The 22,348-nt window shown below is 32.5% G+C and overlaps 4 protein-coding genes across 4 annotated transcripts in view; all 4 read right to left on the bottom strand.

The window, feature by feature from the left end:
* Positions 1-22,348, bottom strand: part of LOC127858243 (putative inhibitor of apoptosis) — a 248,756-nt gene that overhangs the window by 211,144 nt on the left and 15,264 nt on the right. The gene's annotated exons all lie outside the window — the stretch shown is intronic.
* Positions 1-22,348, bottom strand: part of LOC127858244 (putative inhibitor of apoptosis) — a 169,910-nt gene that overhangs the window by 133,365 nt on the left and 14,197 nt on the right. The window lies entirely within an intron of this gene.
* Positions 7,162-12,129, bottom strand: LOC127858254 (putative inhibitor of apoptosis). Its single transcript, XM_052395246.1, has 4 exons — positions 12,010-12,129; positions 8,877-9,013; positions 8,056-8,128; positions 7,162-7,702 (listed from the first exon to the last, which is right to left on the bottom strand). Exons 1-4 carry the CDS (start codon positions 12,083-12,085, stop codon positions 7,497-7,499), a joined length of 492 nt encoding a protein of 163 aa, XP_052251206.1. The 5' UTR covers positions 12,086-12,129; the 3' UTR covers positions 7,162-7,496.
* LOC127858246 (putative inhibitor of apoptosis) lies at positions 14,325-21,246 on the bottom strand. Its single transcript, XM_052395236.1, has 5 exons — positions 21,091-21,246; positions 17,654-18,231; positions 17,106-17,242; positions 16,599-16,665; positions 14,325-16,097 (listed from the first exon to the last, which is right to left on the bottom strand). Exons 2-5 carry the CDS (start codon positions 18,213-18,215, stop codon positions 15,883-15,885), a joined length of 981 nt encoding a protein of 326 aa, XP_052251196.1. The 5' UTR covers positions 18,216-18,231; positions 21,091-21,246; the 3' UTR covers positions 14,325-15,882.

Here is a 22,348-nt window from a genome sequence, read left to right as displayed (position 1 = left end):
TAAATGCATCTTTGTCCATTTATACGTTATCGTTAAAAATAGCAATTTGTGACCACGCAGCAGATGTTTAACAAAATACTTGACTTGTTATTTAGTGCATCTTCTGTTGACCATACGCTTGGTACACATCAGCATGTTACTAATGATGCGTTCCACAATTACACTGTTTTGAAGATAGATATATCTGACAGCTATTAACTTTATTATAGATTTATTGGTATAACTTATTGGTTATTTTTTATGTTTCATACTCTATGTTGAGGACGATATTACTTAAAATAGTTTGTTTGTAAAAAACACATGTAATGACATAGCTCAAATGTCTACACATAAAATATGTAATTTTTCAATAAAACATACATTATTTGTGTGCTAGTGCGACAATCGGTAAGAGATCCATTTTCGACGAAAACGGAAAGAGAACATGGAGAGTACTTGCTGTATATAAATATATATATATGAATGTATGATATTTTTACTTCATAAAATATTTATAAAAACATTAATTATTTAACGGTTTACCATATTTTAAAACCCGAAGAAACGTATCAATTAATAAAGGATGTCGGCCCAAAGTTAACGTTGCAAAAGAGCTATCAGAAAGGATTTTTTGCTCTCAATCGTTTTGAATAAAAATTACTTTAAGTTAATTCTAAACTATACCGCCATGCCTTCCGGTTTCTATTGCAAACATATCTCATATGACACTTATTCATGGAAAAAAAGAAAGATAACTCGTTTTAGAATAAATGTTATGCATTGTACTACTTACGTCCACTTAATAGATACCAAAAACGCATTTTAAGTGTACTCTCATTGTATGTATTGGTATATGCGCACACTCGCGAACAAGATTGTGTACTTATCTTCATTACCATATTGCAATTTTACAGATATTCCTGTTTTAAGGAACTTCAAACAATGGTTAATAAAGATCTATGGTGCAAGACCAACTCAAAGTCATATCCGAATTCTGCCAATAAGCTACTTCTATGTTTAAATCTATTAATATCTAACGAGAAAACACAATATTAATAACCTACTGTAAAAATACTCCCAAAAACAAGGGCCTGTATTTCGTAGAAGCCATTAAATGTCTCGGCCCATGAGCAAAATCAAGAATAAATTAAGAAAATGCTGATGCTTACATCGCGTTATTAACGGTTAGGATATTAATAATGATGGAAGAAATCCCAAACACATTATGAGTTTTAGTGTCCAACAAATATGCTGGTCGAGAATGCTCGCTTATTGCTAGAGAGCAAAAATCGGCCATCCGATCCTTGTCTTGTATATTTCAAGTAAGAACAATAATTGCATCAACGTAAATTGTTTTAAGGACGTTTCTTTTTTGTATAAATATAAATGACATTACAACCACTATACGTTAAATTGCTTTATGATTTGTTCGTTAAAATGACCAAACATATTAACATTTAATATAACAAAAAACAAAATTACGGTAGCATAGAGGTGACATTCATTACTTTTTTTTAAATTGCACTCCTCTGTTTTCAATCTCGTGGCCTCGACTTAGTAACTAGCTATGTCGTGGCCACGAGATAGAAAAAAAGAGGAGTGCAAAACTTAATAAAAGTGGGGTGCAATTAAACAAAGAGCGGTGCAGTTAATAAAGCAAGGGTGCATTAAACAAAAAAGGAGAGAATTTAAGATATCTCGAGATACCGACTAAGCTAACTCTTGGCTTCGAGTTAGTCAGCCAATCAAATTGTTTCAGATGGTTGTTCATTGTGATCTTTATACAAAGGGAATTAATCATCAACAAAAGAGGGGAGAATTTTAACTAGCTCGGGATCCCGACTTAGCTTACTCGTGGCCACGAGTTAGTCAGCCAATCAAATTGCCCCCAATGGTCGTTTATGGTGATCTTTATACAAAGGGAAGTAATCATCACAGTAAAAAAAACGCTTTGACAAGCTGTATATATGAGTACAGAATATGTGCAGATATAATGCAACATTTCATTGGCTAACTAACTCGTGGTCACGAGATAGCTAAAATTATCTCCTAATTTGTTTAATACACCCTTCTTTTATTTACTGCACCGCTCCTTTTATAATTGCTTTCCTCTTTTATTTAGTTTCGCACTCTTTTTGTATCTCGTGGACTCGACTTAGTAACTCGAGGCCACGACATAGCTAACTCGAGGCCACGAGATAGAAAAAAGAGGTTCGCAATTTTAAAAAAGAAGAGTGATTGTTATCTCTATGCCACCGTACAAAATAATATGTCAAACATTATTTGATCACAGTCAAATGTATTAAGATTTAGTCTTGTTTAGTAATATTAATATTGTGCACGCATATTTAGTATTGACACGTGTGTATTCATGTTTTAAATAAAACATAAAAATTAAAACGACGGTGTAACACAGCACAACAGCACGACAAACAACACACATATACGCAACATACTTAAACACATTACTCAAACCTCATGAAGAATACTTCTGTCACCACATCTTACTAAACGAAACGTTTTTAAAGATTATAATAATAAGTCTTTATATATCATACATCGTCAACATCGTAAATTACTACATGAACATGCATTAATTTAACGCGTTTCTATGAATACTACCACACTCTTTTTTATAAATGAAGCTCTCTTTTTGAGCTTTTTAAATATTTTATAGAATTTTTCCACCGTTTAGAAAGGTAGTTTCAAATTGAACATTTTAAGTGGCCTCTGATAGTTTTCCTTTTTAAATTATGTCGTATCAAATGTACAGTATATTGTGCGAGAAGTGAGAAATGTGTTTTGATCATTATTCGTGTTTTGAATGTTGGATCCATCATTGTCCGTGAAATATGAAAAAAAAAATGTTAATAAATACATATGTTTGATTTTACTAATTCACCTTGTTTTCATCGATTTAAATTGTAACAAAAAGTTTTGCCACTGTCCCAGACCCTTTAGAACACACTGAAGTCAAGCGTTTCTTTAAGGGAATCAGCGTTTCGGTGATGGAGAAGATTAAAATAATTTCAAAAATTTTAGCAGCGCTAAAATTGTAATAAATTTGTTTAATTAATCTATTAAGCCATTAACGTGTGAACAAGATTTTTTTTAATAAATACATTGGGCGACAATTAGTAAGTGTTCTGTTATTTGCGACCTTACTATATGTCATATAAACCGATAATTGTGGCTTATGAATGTTTTACGTAAATTTGAATTATATGAGAGTATGTACTACTGTTTTAAAAATAGTGTCGTTATGTTTATTACAGTACATGATGTAATCTATTTCAAGTGTTTATATCATATACACACGAGTTGGATGATATCTCAACTGAATACATACATGGGGATTTCGATCACTTAGTCATCAAGCTCTGCTGTTTCATGGACTTTCAATATATAACGGATGATATTGAAACTGTCATCATCCGTCTGATGATAGTGGCGTGAGTTGTAGATTTTGCTATATGTGTTTAATTCTGCATTTTTTATAACACCGTGTGTTGCCGGTGCGTTACCAAAATATCATTTAAAATAAAAGAAGTGAATCATGGAAGTTCCTTCATTAATATGTCAAGGGTTGTATTCAGCTTAAACATATGTAAAGCATTGCACGATTCAGTTTTTTCACTGGGGCTAATTATTTTGAATATTATATTGGTCAATAAAAGGACAACATGACCAAGGAGCGTCTTCAAATTGTGTTATCAGACCTACCAACGTGGACTCAAACTCTGTATTGACTGAATATCTAAATATACTCAAATCTGGTATGGCTAAAATCAAGATCGGTAACAGGACGCTTGGAGTGCCTAATGGAAGCACTCATGTCCACCGTAAAGACCTCGGTGTGAAAAGTATTGAACATAGATATTAAGTTTTGTAAACCGTTAATATAACAATGTTGCAATACTTGTGGGGTCGAAAAACTGCGTTCTTCGTTTTGAATTGTGTTTTATTACAGTAAATTATTTCAATTATATAATTTTAAAACGATGTTTCGTACAAATCTAGTGTGGAGTAGTCTACTAGCGTGTTTTGGCTATGCACAAAACTATATTTGCCAATATTTAATTAATTCATTCATTCATTCATTTCGTATTTTAACAATTTGTAAATCATAATGCATAAAGTATATATTACACATAAAATAAGTTTTATCTGCTGATGGCATAAGCAATAGCAAACCAATAAATTAAAATAGCATCATAGTTGATAAATCAAGCAAACAAAGAAACAGGTTTATAAAAATTGAATAAATTATATAACTTTATCTAACAATTGAGACAGTAAAATAATAATACTGTTATTGGTACATAAATGGTTTATATATATATGTGTGTGTACTAAAAATTTTAAACCATGTTACAAATATTAAAATACAAGGATAGCACAAAAAAGGAAGTAAATCCTTATTTCCTAAGCAGATTCCTAAGTTCCTGAGTCAAGCTGTTGAATTTTACCAAATTGAACAACCATAATGAAAATGAAAGTGTAAGTCATATAATTGCAGCCATTGTCCTCGTTTAAAAATCCCATTTAGTAAGCATATGAGTGTGATTCATAAGAGTCGCGTGTTTGAAACCACATTTTTGTAATAAAGCGCGATTTTGAAACAACAACTAAGTGCATTCGGATATGTATTGGAATACCAATTGATTATTTTAGGGGTGTAAATATCAAACTATTTTTATTTTTGTTAGGGATTCCAGACTGAACAAAATAACCTCTAATTTTTATACCGATGATATATAGCCATTCCGATAAAAATCTTAACAATCAAGTGTACTTGACATTCAGCAAATATAAAATCAATGGTTCATTTTAGTTTGCATAATTGTTTTATTGTCTACGAACGTGTTGTTGACCATTTACTTTGTTCTAAATATGATGTATATATTTTGTGTATTTGACGAAATTGTGTAGGAGTTATCAATAAATTGTTTTCAGAGCTGCCTCGTGCATGTAGTAGAACACAAAGTTTACATAATGCATTGTTATTGTTTTGCTTGTTATTTTGGAATGAAATGCAAACGTATTTCATCCACGTAATAGATATGTGTGGTTTGTTTTCGCGACTGCAGCAGGAATATTTGATCCCTGTCTGAACACAATCTTGTCACTAATAACGTAGACCGACTGTTTGTGAGAAAAAAAGCAAGCAAGTTAACTATTAATGTCGCTTTGGGGTACGATACATACATTTTAAGTAACCGGTCTTAAATCAAAAAATCACGTAAAGTATATGTGTACACACAACTTCTACACGTTAGTATAACATGCATTTAATCCAATAAGAGATTGGGCTACAGGGCACTGTATTCGATACAAAATACATTTAAATGCACTAAAAACCATCAGCAGAAGATCATTTCCTACAAGACCGAAATATTGACCGTATAATTTATTGGGAGTTATTCTCATAGGTTCGTCGATTTATTTACATAACTGTGTTGGAGTATTTAATGTTAAGAGGAATTAGACTAATTTGTATCATGCAATTAATATATAACGTTGGTAATGCTATAACGTTTTACTCCACCCAAGCCTAGGCAAAAGAGTGGTTTCAATTGGTGTTCAAAGTATTATAACATGATAATTTTGTATATCATTTTGGTTAATTGTAGCTAACTCTATGTAGCAAGATTGAATTGTAGCAAGTAACGACATATACATGAACAAGCAATTTGATTACATCATATCAATACAAATTTGCATTTATATGATATATTTCTGTACTTTACTGCAATTTTAACATACAGTACAGCTTATATGTATATCACACTTGGGATCCTAAGCGTGCCTTGACCTAGCGGCATCAATTGCGGACACATGTTATACATAGTTTAAGTAAATCAAGGTCGTTGGCCTCTGTTTACATCGGTTTTGCATTTTCGCGGCTGTGAAAATTATCATGTAGAGCCATATCACATAAAAGTGTGTCCTTGTGTTAAAAGAATAGTGTGTGTTTATATTTGAACACTTGTCGTTATTTTAACCTGGTTAATCTAATGATCTTTGATATATGTTAACTATTCTTATGCAAATGCATTACGCTTATAATTAGCACGTCCACAAATTATGTATTAAAATTAACTAGCAACTGTTCTCAATCAGAGCCAATTGATAGCACGTTACATATCTATACAAAAGAACTCGTTAGTGATGTGTTAGTGATGTTTCTTTTTAAACAAAATGTCCAAAGTGGTTTTTTTATTGCCGGATCAATAGTAATCGAACCTTTTCGTAATAGGACTGGGAGTTTTAAACTGTTCCTGACAATTTTTTATATGAGAACTAAAGGGATTTTGATTTTGTTCCGACTACGGTTGTCTATAGATTAAGCGATCCTTAGAGACCCTGTTCACTTAGCTTTTCTTTTAGCTTTTCTTTTAATAGTATCGTCACTACAAGTAATGATGCATGTGTGTTTCTATTTATTACCAAAGGAATTGGCTTACAAAATAAAGCAAGTGTCAGAAAACGTTTCACATAAATAACAAATAATATCATTTTCTAATGCGATGAAGTGAGTTAAAGCTGCTGCCTATATGCAAACAAAAATGATAAGTACTGCAAATCAAACAGTACTACCATGACTAACAGTAAATTGGTATTTTGATGCATAAAATTCAGTATCGGATGACCCTTTAAACAAATTCCACGATCAACAAAAACACGCACAATGCTTAAATACCTGTCAAACCGTTTCAAGCTTTTTAATTATATATTATTCAAGTTTTCAGTTTTGCAATACAATAAGTATACGCCTATATGAAAAACGCTGTAGATGTCATTCCGTTTCATTTTATTTATTTATAATGTTAAACTATTTTATATTATAAGACCAGTAATAAAATGATCTATACGCGGACAAAGTTTCAAAAAACTGTACATACAAAGTTAGCAAACATACTGTTAAATTTGAAGAAGAAATGCAATATACCAAAAGCATTAACACAAACATTTGAAATATATATGAGCATTTAGAATACATAAACAGTAAAATGTGTTTACTTTATTTTAAATTAATACCTTGATCCAAAATTTAACGTCGTAAGGCTTATTTGAACGCTGCAATATTCAGCAAATTACGTTTATATGAATTTTAAAAAATCACCACAACTTGGGCAAAATCTATTTTTTTAATATAATAATTTATAAGAATAAAAAACCCATGTTTTATTTGGTTTTATGTCGTAAATAACATGTTACGATAGGCGATACATGCACATTAAACATAAAAAGAAACCAAAACAATTAATAATATACATACCCAAATACCCATACCAAAACAGTATACATATTTGCATCTGTTTGTTCACAAAACGCTCGCGAATATATATTGGTAAACATAATGATGCAAAGTGCCCACGTCACAAACATGTTTAAACTGATTTTTATCCCGCATTTATATGTGGAAGTGCACCATGTTGGCCATATTGAGGATTTATTAACCTTATTAGTCAAAGGCTGAAGATGATATTATGTATAATTACTTCTTCATGTTCTTATACCCGGAAAGTGCGCACTGTGCCTTTAATGTTGGAGCCACACATTCTGCACATCCGTTGCTCCTTTCCACACTCATCGCATGAGACGAGGTGCCCACATGGGAGGAAAACCAGGGATACCTCCTTACGGCTACAGTACATACACTTCAGGATGCTGTGTAATTCAGCATTCTCTCTCACTTGAGCTTTCGAAATACTATGCTCTGCAATTAGATTTGATATATTAACAAAAGTTGTCGTGCCATCCATATTCTTTTTGACAATTCTTCTTATTTGCTTTGTTACCAAATGTTAAACAATGCTTATTTTAGTTGTAAAATTTATGTAAAACAAAAAGAAATCGTTTTAAAATAATCGTATTGGCTGAAATCTTATTGTCATTGTTTTAAGAAAAAATATTAAGACAACGTGCTTTTGAATTGTGTGATTTGTGCTTTGCTCTATTCCTATTTGCTCATTCAAAGTCAAGTCACATTGATGTCTTTAGAACATAGTTATGTCAATATATACGCCCATTTCGTTGACGCAAGCATACAGTTTGAATCCGAGTGCTTACCTGATGAAGAAGTTAAAGTAGACATATTTTTCGATGACGTATGGTTCAATAGATTTGAAGTAGCATTTGCAGGCTGTAATTAAAAAAACGTTATTAACTAGGACGCTATTCTACAATAATCCCACACCTTTAAAGATACATACATAATTGATAGATGAAATGTAAAAGTCTTTTTCGAATTAGTTTTCATATCACAGATTTATTGTATACGCATTCATGTATAAAAGATAAAAGAATAATATATTTATCAATATGGGGCCTTTTGTGTTAGATTGGTTTTGTTATGTTCGAAGATTCTTAAAGGGGCCTTTTCACAGATTTTGGCATTTTTTAACGTATTCATTAAATGCTTTATATCGATAAATGTAAACATTTGGTAGTAAAAGCTCCAGTATAAAATCAAGAATAAAATTAAAAAAAGGAAAAGAATATTGCCCCGACCAGGTTTCGAACCAGTGACCCCTGGAGTCCTGCCAGAGTCCTGAAGTAAATACGCTTTAGCCTACTGAGCTATTCCGCCGAGTACATATACATGAAGTATTTTGTACCTTATATAAGCAATCTTCGTAGTTTCACAAAATTTAACGACAAAAACAGAACTCTCCAAATTATTCAATCGTTTCGCGTTGCAACGCTTTATAATTTTTAGGTTTTAAAATCGTCAAAAGATGCATATAATGGCTATATTAGACCATGGTAAATGTTCAGTATTACTGTTTCCTCACAAAAATCATAACTAAAACGAAAATTTTCGAATCTGAAACAACTTTTTCAATTTTGTCAATTTACCAAAGCGTGAAAAGATCCCTTTAAATACTTACATAAGATGAATACTGAACCGCCAACTGTATTAAGTTCACAAATTCTTGTCCCTTCACACTGAGCAAGTAATCACACTTTGGAGAGAAACGCGCATGCTCAACCCAAGGGTCATCTTCTGGACTCCAATGGCGTAACCCTGGAAACCAAACTCATATTATATCGATAGTCTTCGTTTATAATTATATAAAACTTACGATTACTTTATCAATTTTGTGTCAATATGTATGATAAGAAAATTCGACGTAGCAGGCCCAGACATACTGTATCTATATTCTCACACTTGTTTCTTCGACTTGGACAAACGTTTCAGCAATTAATTATTAAAATGCTCCAATATAATCTCAAAATGTTTTAGTAATGTGATACAATATGACCTTTAACGACTATACTGATTTTTCGTTGTATTAAATTAAACGAAACGACACGTATCAAAAATACGGTTTCATCAGTTTTGTCTCATAAAGAGCAATAGATTTCCTTCCCGTACAATCCAGATTATATTCCTCACGTTTATGCCAACGCTATTGTGAACGCTAAATATTTGTATTTTCATTTCGGCTCGATTGTCTATGTTTCAATTTCAAATTAAAGTAAACATGTCATGAATTTTCCTCGGTTTGCTTGGCGAAAAACTCTAGCACAATGGTAACATCTTGTAGCATCTTCGCCTCCATTCTGTACCAAGAAAAATCCAGCAACGCTGAGAAGTTGTGTTGACACTGCGAGAACAACGTCTCCAAAAGACTTTAATCTTTGGGGAACCGCGGAAAAAGTAGGATACTTGGGAATTGATGTTCCGCAGAAGTTTGTTTGTGTGAGCGAAGACCAATTGTTGAAGGTCGGAGAGTTTGTATGTTGTCTGCGAACCAACTGTTGAATTTGCTCACGCAGCGGTTTCGGGGGTGTTGTTGGTAACTGCTGTTTTACAATATTTATGTTTGCATAATCTGTTTCATATTCGTTTGATGAAAGTTCAGAACTATTAGAAGGTGCCCTTGCTGAAGCAACACAAGCTTCAGTGCTTATAGCAATGTCAACATCGTCCGACGGTTGAACCGCTTTAGTGGCGATGTTTGGTAACACTTTGGATATTTCTTCAGGCTCAATCAGTACCCCACTTTGAAGTCCGTTCAGCGATGCTTTTAAGTCGCCTTCACTCATCCCATCACACTGAACTTCATCATCACACACGTTCATTATATATATGGTCAAACTAAAACAAGTTGAATTTTGTATAAGCTTAAACGGTAATATTTTGACATTTAGATTCAGGTAATTCACGGCATCCAAAACATGTAACGGCCGCGGAAGTCCAGATTATTTGATGAGCCAAATAGATGTACGTGCCAAAATTTACATCTGGGTTGCCACATCAATCAATCGGGCGTTATACCAACTACGAGTCAACCGTCGAACGTACGTTTACAATTTTCCATTAAAAAAAGAAGTCTCCTTGAGATTTGTCCTGAGCTTTATTTCAAATTAGAAATTATCTAAGTATATAAATTAAGGTTTTTATAGTTAAAAACGTTTCAAATACTTATATAAAAACTGTTAAAAGGATTATAAACCGCGTTCAACTTTTACCAGATTACAGACAGAAGAATCGCGGAATTATATTTAGTCTGTCGCACTCAATTTACTTCATCATTAATGGTGTCTGAAATGTATAAAGCCTCTGCTCACGAGTGGTGTTTTAGACAATCATATTTTTTTATTCTATTACTTTTTCACAAACTATACATGGTCAATCTTATAGTGTGTCCACATTCCCTTTGATTTTGGTAACTGCTTCAAACTGAAGTTTGGTTCTGTAGAACTTGTTTTGTTTTTTTTAACGGAATTTGCCTCATATGGGGTCAACTTTCTTCAAATCAAACTTTTTGCGGATATTTTTAGTGCAATATGAACTACCGGGTACGTTATTTGGACAAGTTAAGAACATCTATCGGTGGCTCTAATATTGAACAGGTAAGTATCAATGACTGCGAGTAGATAATGCATATACTTTCTAGACATTACCTTAAGGAATATTCGTCCAATTAGCCTGCTGTAAACATTTCAATTATATAATTCTATGACTTTGTTAAATCATAAATGTGGACTGCTGATGTAGTAAATAACATTACAATCATTCGATGTGTTATTATAAAAATGTCATCGTTGAACGCTGAATCAGTCCTAGTTTAGTAGTACTAATTAATTCAAAGTACACTTATCATACGAATTTATATAGGGACTCGTAACGTATGGAAATTGAAAGGCGGGAATCTACCTTTTTCTCGTATCAGCCTGGTCACCTTTCTACGGGTGCATGTGAAATGGTTAGTCACTGACTACAAAATTAAGTGCTATGTGTTTGCATGTTTTTATCTACGTATTTAAGTGATTACTCTGTATGAGTCGCTTGCTTAAATTAGGATAACAAAAATTCTGACATAAATAAAATGGCATTCACTCGATTAGACGTAAACTTTTAACGTGTCTGTTTACTAGATCACACTGCTATTTTGACCGATTTGTCGATTGCACAGTGAAAGAGGTTATTTATAAACTTCAATCACACGTAAACATATTGCATATTAACTGTTAGACAAAGTTTGACGAAAAAAATAAACCTTATTAGTGTGTCAATACTTGCATTATATATAATTTCAAAACTCTTCGGTTATGATTTTCAAACGCTTTTAAAGATTTTATTTACTTACTGACGCACGATAACAACAAGGAAAAAATATGTGATTTGGTAATCAGTAATCCACAACTTAAATTACGAGACGGAAGTTCGAACAAAAAAAAACTTATGTAACCGAACACCTTGATTAAAGATACTTCATAAACAACTTTTGCGTAATGTTAACATACTAACAAAATTAAGGCCAACTTATTTGACTGGGTTATCCGAATGCATATTTGTATTTCTTAACAAATTGATCTGCGCGAAATTGTCAATAGTATTTTTTTCAAACTTACCGTTTCGTTAATCTTAAAACATCCCCTGTTTACATAGAACAATCTGTATAAATGCATAAGACTGTATTTATTTATATAATGAAAAGTCTTAATAATGCGCCCCCTTTAATCCCCGGGTGAAAATCAATTACAACCAACTTTCAATATGAATAAACTCACGACGTAATTCAGATAAATGCAATACGTTATCGATTGTATGATATTTAAAAGATGCGTGAGTATCATATTTAAACATAAACAATACGCACGATTTGAAACACCTGTTTAAAACAAATACCACTTTCGATTTGACTGGAAAAAAGATTATGTGTTTCCTAGTTATTAATAGATACACGTAATGTCTGCATTGTAAGCTTAAGACAGTTTGCGAATGTACAATTGATTTTAAATTATTTCACATCTCAAAGTAGGTAAACGCTATACCTCGACAACATTAACCCGGCAATCGTAAACCATGACTATTGGTTTTCGTATATATATGAGATACAACCAACCGACATTGTCATTTCAGATGGGTCGATTTACCGGACACTTTTATATCAGAAGAATCAATTAACATTTTATAGATCACTCTAGATTTCCTGTACATGAGGAACATGCTAAATCGCGTGATATGTCATAAAAATTAACACTTGATCAAAATGAGGATTCTCGTGATCGAATTAAAATAATAGTGTCTTCTTTAAACACAAATCTGGTACATTTTTCATAACATTAAGTTCACTACCAAAGCTTTAATAAATGAAATTGTACTGCTTTCACTTTATGCACTTTGAATTCGACTTTCTTAAATGACCCAACGCCTAAACGGGTGAGCAGATCGATTTTGAACACTGCGCAATGATTCTATTTTGTAGACTATGTAAAACCAATAAAATATTCATGTACATGGCATTTTTCTAATTGTCAGTTTACAAATTTAAGACCATGCACACTATAAATAGATATTAAATAAGTAAAAAATGAATATATTTAATTTAAACATTCAAAAAAGAAAACAATAATTTTTCACCGATTTAAAAACATTTTTCAATAATTATAGCTCGTCCATTTTTATTAAATAATAATAATTTGACATTTACACATTTTTTTTTTATTTTTTTTTTAGTGGGTGACTGGATAACAATTCTCCACATCTTGCATTGATAATAAGTGTAACTACCATTCACTTCTGATGTATGAACTATACATTGATTCAAACCATTGTTATTTGTTCGAAAACTGACGCTATAATACCCCGTATGAAATGTTTAAAGTTATAACCATTCGACGTGCATGCAGCTTTCCAAAATATGAATCATTCGTGCTACATAAGAAACGCATGATCTACGTTTGGGATACTCTAATTCTCTAAATACATTTATCATTCGAAAGTATATATGAGAGACCCTTAGGTGGATGGAAATTGCAATGCGGGAATCCACTGTGTCAATAGGCACCTTATTATTATACTGCTCCCATACATTCCGGGGTAATTGAGCTACTTTTAAATGGAGTACCGCATTTTCTTAACCATGCACGTAAGCTTTTTATTATCGTTTGCAACTAAATACTGTATCGGACGCATTTTCATGTCAAAAACACATTTTTTTAAACCACGCACTATATTTATCGAAGACGAACCTATTTACTTGTCCAAGTGTTGTCCGATTTCGCTTTGCTAAATATACATTATTTATAGAGTTGAACGTTTAACCCCTTCTTATTAAGTATATTATATCAAACTGTTTGATACGTTTGGCGCATTAGATGCAATCTTTCAAGTTTGTCAAAGATAAAATAATAAACAATTTCCAAATCCTTCGTGTGTTATTTTTCAGAAATGTGTATAGACACACCCATACAATGTTTACACTTGCGTATCATGACATGGAATTGTACCTGAGTAATTACAACGCCGGTGAGAACATAATCTCGGGACATAAATGTATGACCGAAAATTACCTTAACAGATGAAAACCTTAACTGATTAGTTTAGATAACCAATGTGTGAGTAACCAAAGTTAAAAAAAACACTATTCATTATATTTCAACTACGAGTATTCAACTTGTTCATGAAGAGATTATAAACAAGTGTTTAGCTTTACTAATAAAAAAACATCCTTATTTGCATTAAGAACAATTGAAATTTCAAACATTACGTAAGCCAACAAAGTCTTGATTGTACGCCCCTTATACATTTGATTGTTTACCATATTTACATTTATTCACACCCACAAAATCCCTTTTAACAATTGAAAATCATTTACGACACAATACTATCGAATAAATAGCGAAATCATATATAAGCAAAATCTTCTAGTTTAAAGCATTTTAAAAATGCGGTGATATTCTAATAAGTCAAATATAAAACTTAAACACTTTACCGGCTGATCTGGGACACATATCAAGTTTTAAGAAATATTTGTTCGCAAAATGTATCTTTAATGCTGATATTACATGTTATTACACACACGCATCTTCACACTCGTTATTTTTGCAGTACAAACGATGAATACTAATATCACTCTAAACGTTCATTTCAAAGCCGAAGTCCAAGTCCAGAATTTATTTCAAAACCATTTTACAAAATATCAAAGTGCAATAATTTATACTGACATGAAGAACTTATAAGAAAACAGATAATACAACAAACGGTATCTAGCATCACAGCAATTATCATAGAGATTAAAGTGAAACATTACACAGAAAGTAACTGTTAACTTAATGTGGATTACATATTACACTTATATACACATATTTTTTTAATATTATTTATCACATTGCCATGATACACAGAGGAAATTTATATACATCTGTATGAATAAATAATAGGCATATACTAGATGTTTACATTACATTTGGACAATTATGAAAATTAAGATGGTACACTGTTCAAAATGTTTACTTTTCAAAAAGGAATAATTTTAAATGCAATTGAAATTTATCTAACTAGTGGTCAGATGTTAACCACAGCAACAGGGTTGTAAAATTCTGTCACACGATAAAACGAAAGAAAAACAAAATGCTCGCCAAAATAAGAAGTACAACAGTGTAAACATTTAATAAACGTATCATCGAAAAACAAGCGCATATATAATTAAGTACAATCATATTGAGTTAAATAGTTTGTTCTATTTATTTTGCTTCACTATATCACATCAATTCGGACAAGGTTGATTACCTTGCATAAGAATGTTGATCGGGTTATTCAGCTTTTTAAGACACAGCTTTAAGAAACATGTTTTCAGATTACCCGAATATTATATTGTTTAATATAAATATAACGCAGAAAATAAAGAAGAATATAAACAAATGATTTCTCTTGATTAGTTTTTGAAAATGTCAACAACTGAATTTCTCACTACTTCGTTCAAATAAACTGTTCAGAACTCATTTTGTAACTTCAATACTGCAGTCGACAAATTCCATGACATCATGCTCTAAACGTCCCGACTAGCTTTTTGATGCTGAATTCACATCATTATAACATTCAGATTTACGCGCATGTTTTACAATGCAATTGTTTCATTGGTTGATGATTCCTCTTTACTCAACACGCTACCACATGAGAATAGGTCTAACATTTAAATTGAAGTAAACATAATACTATGTGGAATTGAATTTGAACATTTTTGAAGTCACTGTGCCTTTTACATTCGAATAATCCCTTTAATATATCTGCCACATTACAAAAGCATATGATGAGACTAAAGCTCGGGTTTTTCAACGAAAGTGTTTTCTTTATTGATACTCCCTCCGAAACACTTATTCAGATATTTTGTATGCTGTCATATATTACATACGTATGATTGCGGCATTACTAAGGCAGCAATACTACTCTCGATGTGATACGTAATTATTAGCTTTGAAGTGTGATACCTGTTTACATCCTCTTAACATGCTCATGATACATTTAATCATAGCCCCTTTTTGCATTGCTTCTCGTCTCGCGCTGAACGAGCACTGTCTAGGTTACCGTATAGCCGCATCATGCATCGCCCGTACTTGGCCGTTATCCGAAGCATTTCTTCTTCGGAACTTTTGAAGTCGCTATGCCATATATGTTCGCACTGTGCCTTTAATGCTGGAGCCGCAAATTTTGCACATCCGTTGCTCCTTGCCACAACCATCGCATGAGATGAGGTGTCCACATGGGAGGAAAACAATGGATACATCCTTACGGGTACAGTACATGCACTTCATGATGCTGTGTAAGTCGGAGTTCTCTCTCATTAAGTCTTGTCTTGTTTTCGCTACTTTAGGCTCTGCAAACAAAATAGTTATAACTGCATCAATATTCGTGTAAACCATATCATATTATGTCTATCCTGTGAATGGTCATGTTACTTAATTGTTTACATAGCTTGCTTATAATGTAACAGTGCTTTCGATGTAACAAAACATTAAACGATACGTGTCATGTTACCAGTAACACATGTCAAAACGTGTTTGAAAAATCAGTTATTGTTAAACATTCGTGTTTCAAAATTTAAACAATCCTCTAACCATCAATAAACAATACATGTAAGACAAGTGCGAGAGTTTTACATTTATGTTGATTGCATGCTTTATTTTATAAAAAAGCGTATTGTATTATATTATCCGATTGTATAGTTCATATTCATTTAGTCATTGTGTTTTTCAGTCACTTATATAAGTTCATAATGATGACCATTCAAACTGACTTTAAGAAGTTATGTGCATTGGTTTTACAATTCATAACATGTATACATTTGGATTATGCTCAGAAATGCACAGTTACTTACCTAAAGAAGATTTATAAGAATTAGTTGACGGAGTGTAGCCCAGTTGATTTGCCGTACCATTTGTTTTCTGTAAACAATACAAATATATATAACATATTCTGCAATTGCTACAAATGCGTTTTGTCTGGTAACCTAAGTAGTTGAAAGATGAATTGTCAAATTGTAATAATTCGAAAATCAGATGCAGCATATTTGCATTCGTCTTTATACGCATCAAACGATTGAAATGTAAGTATGCATGACGTTCTACGCGAACATCATTATTTACTATAACACAACAACACAAAGGTAACTCATGAACTCTTGAGAAGATTTAAACGTTAGTATAGGTTGTGTGATATAATGAAATGGTCCTGTCCGAAAAGTATTCTGTAACACTGCGACACAAAATACAAGCGATTTCCCGTAAATTTCTTTTCGTGAAACTCAGAAAATTATTTATTCTCTGATAGGTCGGTCGGTCAATACAGAATTTGGTATTTATGTTTTTGTGAAGCGATTACTTACATCAGATGAATATTTAACCGCCAACTGTATTAAGTTCACAAACTCGTGTCCTTTTACACTGAGCAAGTATTCACATTTCGGAGAGAAGCGCGCATGTTCCACCCATGGGTCATCTTCCGGGCTCCAATGGCGTAAACCTGGAAACCAAATACAAAGTGTATAATGCTCCTTCTTTGCATTTTGTCCTGGTCTTCAGGTCCCGATTTCCCCAAAAATGTAACCGTTTAACTCAAGCTATTGTTTTAACCTGCAAACAAATGTGCTTTAATTGCATAACAATTAGCCGAACATTTTGTATTAGAACAAATTTTCAAATTATGGATAGAGGTTATTCTTGTGTCTTTAAATCATATTTGATACATGCAAAACGAGACCTGTTTATGAAATCTTTAATAAAATTTCGATAAATCAACCTATGATATACATAACGTTAGCGCCTAAATTGTTAATTTCCGGTTAACAACTTTTTAGTAATAAATCTCTTTTTAAGGTAAATTGCTAACAAACTGTGAAGATAAACGCCGATCAAGAAACAAGACGATTCTTACCAAGTCCACAATGGTGACACCTTGTAGCATCTTCGCCTCCATTTCTGACCAAGAAAAAACCAGCCACGCTGAGGAGCTGTGTTGACACTGCGAGAATTGTAGCACCGAAGGACTTTAACCTTTGGGGAACCGTGGAAAAATTGGGATACTTTGGACCCGTTGGTCCGGGGGTATTGATTGTTGTTGGAGGAGACCCATTATTGGCGGTCTGGGAGTTAGAGTGTGTTAGCAATGCTGAGGACCCATTTGAGAATGTCTGTAAGTAAGTATATGTTTCTGTTCTATTTGTCAACTGTTGAGTTTGCCGATGTGTTGTTGGTGAATGGTGTTGCGTAACAGAATTTTTGAAAAGCGTTCTTTGTGAAGTAACACAAACGTTTGGGCTTGTGCTATTGTCATCATCGGAAGACGGCTGAACGGCTTTAGTGTCAAGTTGTGATAACACCTTGGCGAAGTCTGCAGGCGCAACCATTACCCCAGTTTGAAGGCTGTTTAGCTTCCCTCGTATATTTCCCGCACCACACATCCCGTCACACTCCACATCATTACCACAAACGTCCATTGTGACTAGCGTTAAACTGTAAGCAAAACTATGTTTGGATTATTTATTGAAAAAAAGACGTGTTGCTTGACTATAAAATTGACGATTGCACGTGTATTGTTTTTGTGCACGTCAACACTGTTAGTGATTAATTATTTATATAATTTATTTTAACGTATAACTTGCTTGCCTTTTAATACACCAGTGAAGATCTATTATATAATTAATATGGAAATCGTTTCCTTTTAAGAATGCATTCTTGAAGACACACGGTTATTTTCACTATCTGTGTAATTCATGGGATCACATTAGTGTCCATGGCATGGGATTCCAAAGAACTCAAAGAGTCAATATAAATGTGTCGTGACAAAATAAAACAAAAGGGCGGAAGTAGCTTTAAAACAAGAGATGTGTTCGTCAGAAACACAATGCCCCCTATTGCGCCGCTTTGAAATAATAATAAAAAAATTGACCTTTGACCTTGAAGGATTACCTTGACCTTGCACTTCCACCACTTAAAATGTGCAGCTTCATAAAAACGCCGCTTTGAAAAAAAAAATACCTTTGACCTTGAAGGATGACCTTGACCTTGAACTTCTACCACTCAAAATTTGAAGCTAAATGAGATACACATGCATGCCAAATATCAAGCTGCTATCTTCAATATTGAAAAAGTTATGGCCAATGTTAAAGTTTTCGGACGGACAGACGCCATATATTTGACATTTGACCTTGAAGGATGACCTTCACTTTTACCTTTCACCACTCAAAATGTTCAGCTCCATGAGATACACATGCATGCCAAATATCAAGTTGCTATCTTCAATAGTGAAAAAGTTATGGCCAATGTTAAAGTTTTTGGCCGGACGGACAGACGCCATATATTAGACATTTGACCTTGAAGGATGACCTTGACCTTGAACTTCCACCACTCAAAATGTGCAACTTCATGAGATACACATGTATGCCAAATATCAAGTTTCTATCTTCAATAATGCAAAAGTCATGGCCAACGTTAAAGATTTTTTTTCACATACTGACATACTGACTGACGGACAGTTCAACTGCTATATGCCACCCTACCGGGGGCATAAAAATACTGCAAAATAAACAGTAAAGATTGAAAAGAACTACAATTGAACCAGTTGCTTCTACATTTGCTTATTCATTTAAAAACGTAATGAATTGAATAATCATAGCTTTAGCCATATTTGAACATTTTAAATTAAACTGGCAAACAAGTAATGTTAGTAGTATATTAGGAAAAACATGTAAACGTTCAACGCAAATGCATCTAATATTATAAATAAATTAACTGATGTATTAACCTATTAATTGGTTTAATTAGTGTTTTGGAGAAGGGCTTAGATTAAATGCAATTCAACTCTAACTTTGCATCAAGGTATTGATTAATTTATGTTGTTATATTGTTCAATGCATAATAATGAAAACGGTCAGAAAAATGTGATAGGGAAATGAAGCTATTTAAAACACTGAAATGTACTATGTATGTATAAGTTTAACTTAAGTACTAAACTTGACTATTATCATATATAACTTATAAAAAATGTTCGGTAATGACAAAGTTTTGTCTGAACTCAAATATGATACAATATATTGGGAAATGTTTAATCAGTTTTATTTTCCTTTCAAGTCGACTCAGAATGAAATAAAGACATTTGATAAAATAAAACTTTGATTTAATATGCTGAAAAATAAAGGTACATCGATTTGTTTTTGGAGACATAACAACAATTGTTGGTCATCTTTTAATCACAGAGAATAATTGAATCCGATTATAACTTTAGGATAAATAAACACTCTTCGTTTCAAAACGCTTTTATCGTTCTTAACAGTTTCTTGTTTTCTAAAGGTTATATAAACAGTCTAACCATTAGAACCAAGTCCATTATCATGTGAAAATATTTACATTCGCCCAGAAACAATGAATTTTAGACTCAAATAAATGAAAAACCTTGTTTTAGAAAATATAATAAAATGCCAACGTGTATTTTTCGTTCATTTTTATTTGTTCGATAAACTGTCGATAATGAATCACTGATGTAATGTTTAAAAAAATCAACCGTTGTCCGAATAAAAACGCTCAAAATATCGATAAGTCATGTAACAGGAGGAGGAAAAAGTCTGCTCAATATTGTACAATTTATTTTCTATTAAATTAAGTAACGCATTACTCTGGGTTTCCTTATCGCAATCTCTGTGTAAAATTCTCTGGGGTTTTCGTGTTACGTGTCTGTACAAACATAAGCAAATCCCTGGATTATTTCTCATGTTAAAATTGATTTAATGTATCTTAACGATTTGCACGAGTAATTGAGTGAATGTGATCACGTTGCGGCTTATAAAATTGGCATGTCAATGTAACAATTTAATAATTCAATTTCAAATATAGAGATACATTATACCTTATTTGGCATTAAATTAAAAATCTATTAAAATAAGATGTCAGATTTAAATTGCGCCCATATTCAGTTCTAAGTATTTCGTGTTTAGCATACAGTTTTATAACGAAACGTTGTCATTGTAAATAAATATGTGCGTGAAAGTGTAGAATAGACGTGTTAACGCGAAATTATTCTCAATCTCTGAAACAACATGTACGTATCTCATCTACATACGTTTTGTATGTACATATATAAAATAACATTGTGTTGATAATACTAGTTGTGCATGTATGAAGTAATTATCTGTTTCGATGATATACAATTAGTTCACATTTTTGTATCAATTAACAGGTCTACCTTCTTCCATATTATTTTTCAATACAAAAATATGGCAACAAAATATGTCATAAATTCATGAGCTAAACGAAAATAATAGCAATGCAAAAATAATGTGTGAGTATCAAATGTAAATAATTAAATAAAGTACTTACATTTCTAATCGGTAGGTGTTGGTTTCGAATGCGACTTGAATGAGATCTGTGTCCAATGTTTTTCCCTAAATACATAGTTACTTAAATGTCATTACGTGAAACTATTAATAAACAAAATAAGGAAACCAATATAACAAAAACCAGTGTGTTTATTCACTCGTGTGACATGTATTCAAGCATCTTTCTCTATCGGTCAAATAAAGTAAACATAGTAATTTGGGGTCCATCTATAAGGGACATTGCACGGTATATAAATTTGAAATATGCTATATTTCAATAAATGACAAAACAAATTCATTTCAAAAGTTGCGAAATACGTAAAAGATAACGTAAATTAAAACCCAAGTTGCTATACGTTAACAATCTGTTTTGCATTTTACTGTACATTTTAATTGTTAATTCATGTGTATGCTGCAAAGTCAAATTAATTCACTTCTACAATATGGGCGTAACTCTGCGTACTATTGAATATACGGGCTACATATACAAAAAAGACATGCGCATGCCATGAACACGTGTATGAATACTGTTATTGAGCTAGAACAAAGGATTTGTGATCAGATTAAAACCATTTCTACAATACAGGAATACTGTAACCTTAAAGACAGTAGAACGAAAACCTTTACAAAATGAAAGTACTTTATTTGAGACAAGTGACGGATTGTTTCTACGACACAATTTAATTGATACTGTGTTAAGCAAATCGAAAAGCTAAAAGCATTGCTGTTTGACACATTATTTTAAGTATACTTTTAAAGAGACCTTCAATATGAAAGTGGTCTTGGCACCATTTGCTTTTTTGACAGGAGACAGCACGCGAAAACACTCGGACAAATGCATCGGAACCGTCGATGTATAATATTTGGATCCAGACGATTGAAAGCCATTTAGAACGTCAAAGTTTATTAAGAATCATCAGCAATTATCCCAGAAGATGTAACATCTAAAATTTTACCGAATAGCCTTTCCATTCAAATGACAACACAAACATAATAGCAATTGAAAACAATTAAATGTGTGCTATGTACTCAACGGTGTAATATTAAACATAATTGCCATTTTCGGAGGCAATATGAACGGATGTTAATATCACACGACTTTACAATAACGAATGGTTTTCAAACCCTAGTCTAATCCGGAGTAAGTATATTATGATGCTCGAACAGAGATTTATCCGGGATCGAAAGAGTTTAACGGATTTTTGCTAGACCCTGAAACCCCGTATGTAAACTGTTTGAATGCCAAATAAAGCCATGTT

Source organism: Dreissena polymorpha, chromosome 14 (assembly GCF_020536995.1).
Source record: "Dreissena polymorpha isolate Duluth1 chromosome 14, UMN_Dpol_1.0, whole genome shotgun sequence".
Lineage (NCBI taxonomy): Eukaryota > Metazoa > Mollusca > Bivalvia > Myida > Dreissenidae > Dreissena > Dreissena polymorpha.
This window is presented reverse-complemented; position numbering and strand designations above follow the sequence as displayed.